Source organism: Quercus suber, unplaced genomic scaffold (assembly GCF_002906115.3).
Source record: "Quercus suber isolate HL8 unplaced genomic scaffold, Cork oak 2.0 scaffold_616, whole genome shotgun sequence".
NCBI classification, from domain to species: Eukaryota; Viridiplantae; Streptophyta; class Magnoliopsida; order Fagales; family Fagaceae; genus Quercus; species Quercus suber.
In genome coordinates this window covers 40303-44128 of record NW_027070059.1, presented here as the reverse complement: position 1 = coordinate 44128, position 3826 = coordinate 40303, and the positions used below count along the sequence as shown (strand labels likewise).

Here is a 3826-nt window from a genome sequence, read left to right as displayed (position 1 = left end):
AAGGTTGGAGAAGTGTAAATATTAAAAAAAAAAATTGTTAAAAACAATTATAGGAAAATTGGAAAAAAATAAAACGTAAGGGAGGGAAAAAGGTTGGAGAAGTGTAAATATTAAAAAAAAAATTGTTAAAAACAATTATAGGAAAATTGGAAAAAAAAAAAAAAAAAGATAATGACGTGGACGCTGATGTAGCTTAATTGGAGCGTAGCAACAATAAATGCTACGCATCAGCATATATATATATATATATATTAGAGAAGTACAAAAACACATCATTTGATTTGAGCTACGCATGTCATCGAAGCTTTCTGAGCATAAACACACGTAAGCCCACACAAATAATTAGGCTTTGTCTTAGCTAAAAGTGCACCACAAAGGAAGAAAACCCTCAGGATTATGAGTTCAAATCTTTTGTCCCACTCTTCCTACTCCACTATGAATTTTACAAATAAAAGCACGCCACATGTCCATCTATTTTATTAAATGCAAAATTTATGTCCTCTATTATTTCAATTTCCTAAAATAAATAACTAAATAATCCATCATATTCCCACCACCTCACCACCACCTTTGCTAGAAGCCACTGCGGTCACAGCCAACCACCACCACTATGCCTAACGCCTTCGACGAAACCCATCTCTCTTCCACTTTTGTCCCTCCCAAACCTAAGAAGAAGATGGCAACTAGAGCAAAACAAGTTTTCCAACCAAAAATATATGGCCTTGATGCACCGATTTGGGTCAAGATTATTGCAGATGGTTGCAATGAATGTGATGGGGATAAAACCCCTAAACAAACGGACATGAATAACGAGGGCAAACATAGTGACGGAGTCACCAGAAGAGACAGTCTAAGAACTCTACCAATCAAAGAACTAATGAACGAGTTCATGACCTGGACGGAGAGGCAAGGCGATGGATAAACCCCTTAAAGTAGACGGTTCCAAGGGAGATGGCTTGACGAAGCCATGTGGCACCTATGTGGCATGAGTAGTCTCCAAGAATCCTAGTATGGAAATATCTTGCATTCTACGCCTAACTATGATTAGAGGAATCCCAACAAGGAAAGGATCCCATAAAGTGGTATTAATGAGTATATTTTCCACAAGGAAATGCCTTCTCCCCCAAGAATCTAAGGTCAGCTCTACACTACTATAAAAAACCCCAAATCCCTCACAAATCAAGGTACTTATAATTTTCCCAGCTCTAGCACTCTAAAGTTGTAGAAATTCTCTCTAACTTAACCTTTGAAGGGTATTTAGCTGGTACCACATCGGTACTCTCTGTAAGGTCTTCATTGCTTCTGTTTCACAGGTTCTGTCAAGAGCTCGTGAGCACCGCACGACTCATTAACGATTTTTGGCATCATCAGTTGTCATCGTTTGTGGGAAACGCGATAGCAGCCATATTACCGCTTCCTAGACAAAGAGTTGTATGGTACTCACTCGCTCGATGGCAACCAACAATAATCAAGGAAAGAAACCACACACTACTGCCCTCGAAAGGCAGGTACAGACCCTAACCATGGCTGTGGAACGCCTCACTAAACAAAATCACGACCTAGAAGAATAGCTGTGTCACAAGAACCCTGGGCCCAACAATCACGGAGAGGAGCAAGAGGGTACCAGCCTTTAGCACACCGCTAAACGGTGGGATCGAGAAGGACTAGAAGGTAGCAATGCCCTGAGCAAACAAGAGCGACAAGACACCAGCCATCTATCTGTCGCAAATACGCACCACTGGATATGGTTGCAAAGATGCAGATAATGAAAGAAAGGATGTACTTCATGATGAACGCCCTTAAGGGATGAGTGTTAAACAACCTCAACGAGCTAGTCCACAGGATGGACTTGCCCTTTACAGCACCAGTCACTTCGTTACCCCTTCTCGTAAAGTTCTGTATGCTGTAGATAGAAGCCTATAACGGGTTTAAGGATCCCTTAGATCACTTGGAGTCATTAAAAACCCTTATGCACTTGCAAGGTGTTCTGGACGAGATTATATGCCAAGCTTTCCTAACTACGTTGAAAGGTCCCGCCAGGTTATAGTTCAGCAGATTGACACCTAACTCCATCGATACCTTCAAAGAGCTAAGTGCACAGTTTGCATCATACATTATAAGGGGACACAAATACAAGAAATCCACTGTGTGCCTAATGAGCATCAAATAATGAGAAAACAAGACATTGAGCTCATACATAGCATGCTTCAACAAAGAAGCCCTTTCATAGATAAAGCTGATGACAAGATACTGGTTGCTGCATTTACAAATGGCTTGCGGAAGGGGAAGTTTTTGTTCTCCTTATACAAAAATGACCCAAAGACCATGTAAGATGTGCTTTATTGAGCCACTAAGTACATGAACGCAGAAGACACACTACTGACCCAAGAGGAAAGACCTAAGAAGAGGGATAGGTAGGAAAATGCCTGACAGGATAGAGGACGAAAGACGACTAGAACCAGGGACCGATGGGAGGATAGGCGCTCCAAACTGCCCACTGGAAGGTTTGCGAATTTCACCTCGCTGACTACCTTGATCGATTAGGTCCTGATGCAGATAATGGACGATACGACCTTGATGTGGCTTGGCAAGTTAAAGGGAGATCCCAATAAGAGGTCCAAAAACAAGTATTGTCGTTTTCATCATGATCACAGTCACAACGCATCTGAATGCTATGACTTGAAGCAACAAATCAAGGCCCTCATCAGACAGGGGAAGCTACAACAGTTTGTTAGCAAAGAAAAAACAGACCCATCATAGGAACAAACAGGTAAGAGGGATGGCGAGCACCTCAGGCCACCCTAAGGGGACATAAGAACGATAGTAGGGGGCACCACAGTGTCTAGCTCATCCAGTAAGGCACACAAAACCTACCTTAGGATGGTTCAGAATGTCCAGTTGACGGGTTTCGTTCCAAAGATGGCACGGATGGACAACCCCATAGTTGGGTTCTCGGAGGAAAATGCTCAATGTCCCCAACACCCCCATGACGATGCTTTAGTTGTTAGCATACAGGTGGGAGACTACAACACCCACCAAGTCCTAGTCGATAATGGAACCTCTGCTGATATCCTCTATTACCCGATGTTCCAATATGAGAATCGAGAAAGAATGACTTGTACTGACTAATGCACCACTCGTCGTGTTCAGAGGAATGAAAGTGTACCCCATCGGGGCAATTACATTGCCCATGACAGTCAGAGATTACCCTCAACATATCATTAAGGATGTTACTTTTGTTGTCATCGACTGTTCGTCTACTAATAATGCCATACTAGGTCGACCTACTCTTAATTTGTTGAAGGTCGTGACTTCAACCTATCACCTAATGATCAAGTTCCCCACTGAGTACGGCGTAAGAGAAGTACGTGGAAACCAAATGGCAGCACGCAAGTGCTACATAGCGATGTTGGAGATGGACGAACACTTACAGACTATAAGCATAGAGGAGCAATGGATAGTTACAGATCCCATTGAAGGGTTGGAGGAGATACTCCAGGCCTGAACAGACAACCAAGATCGACACCCTCGCTTGTTTGCCTATTCATCAAGCGTTCACGACATTCCTAAGAGAGAACCAGGATGTCTTTGCCTAAAGCCACGAAGACATGCCCGGGATCGACCCCTCAGTCATGGTTCATAGGTTGAATGTATCACCCTCTTTTCCCCCAATCCGTCAGAAAAAAGAGTGCTTGCCCAAAAGCGAGACAAGGCTATAGCGGAAGAAGTCTGAAAATTGCAAGATGCAGAATTCATAAGGGAGGTATACTATCCCGATTGGCTAGCCAATGTAGTGATGGTCAAGAAAGCCAATGAAAAGTTGAGG

The 3826-nt window shown here is 42.9% G+C and overlaps 1 protein-coding gene across 1 annotated transcript; it reads left to right on the top strand.

Moving 5' to 3' along the window:
• The first annotated feature begins 3154 nt into the window (after positions 1-3154).
• Positions 3155-3505, top strand: LOC112006372 (uncharacterized). The gene has a single exon (XM_024038655.1). It carries the CDS (start codon positions 3155-3157, stop codon positions 3503-3505), a length of 351 nt encoding a protein of 116 aa, XP_023894423.1.
• Positions 3506-3826: the final 321 nt, after the last annotated feature.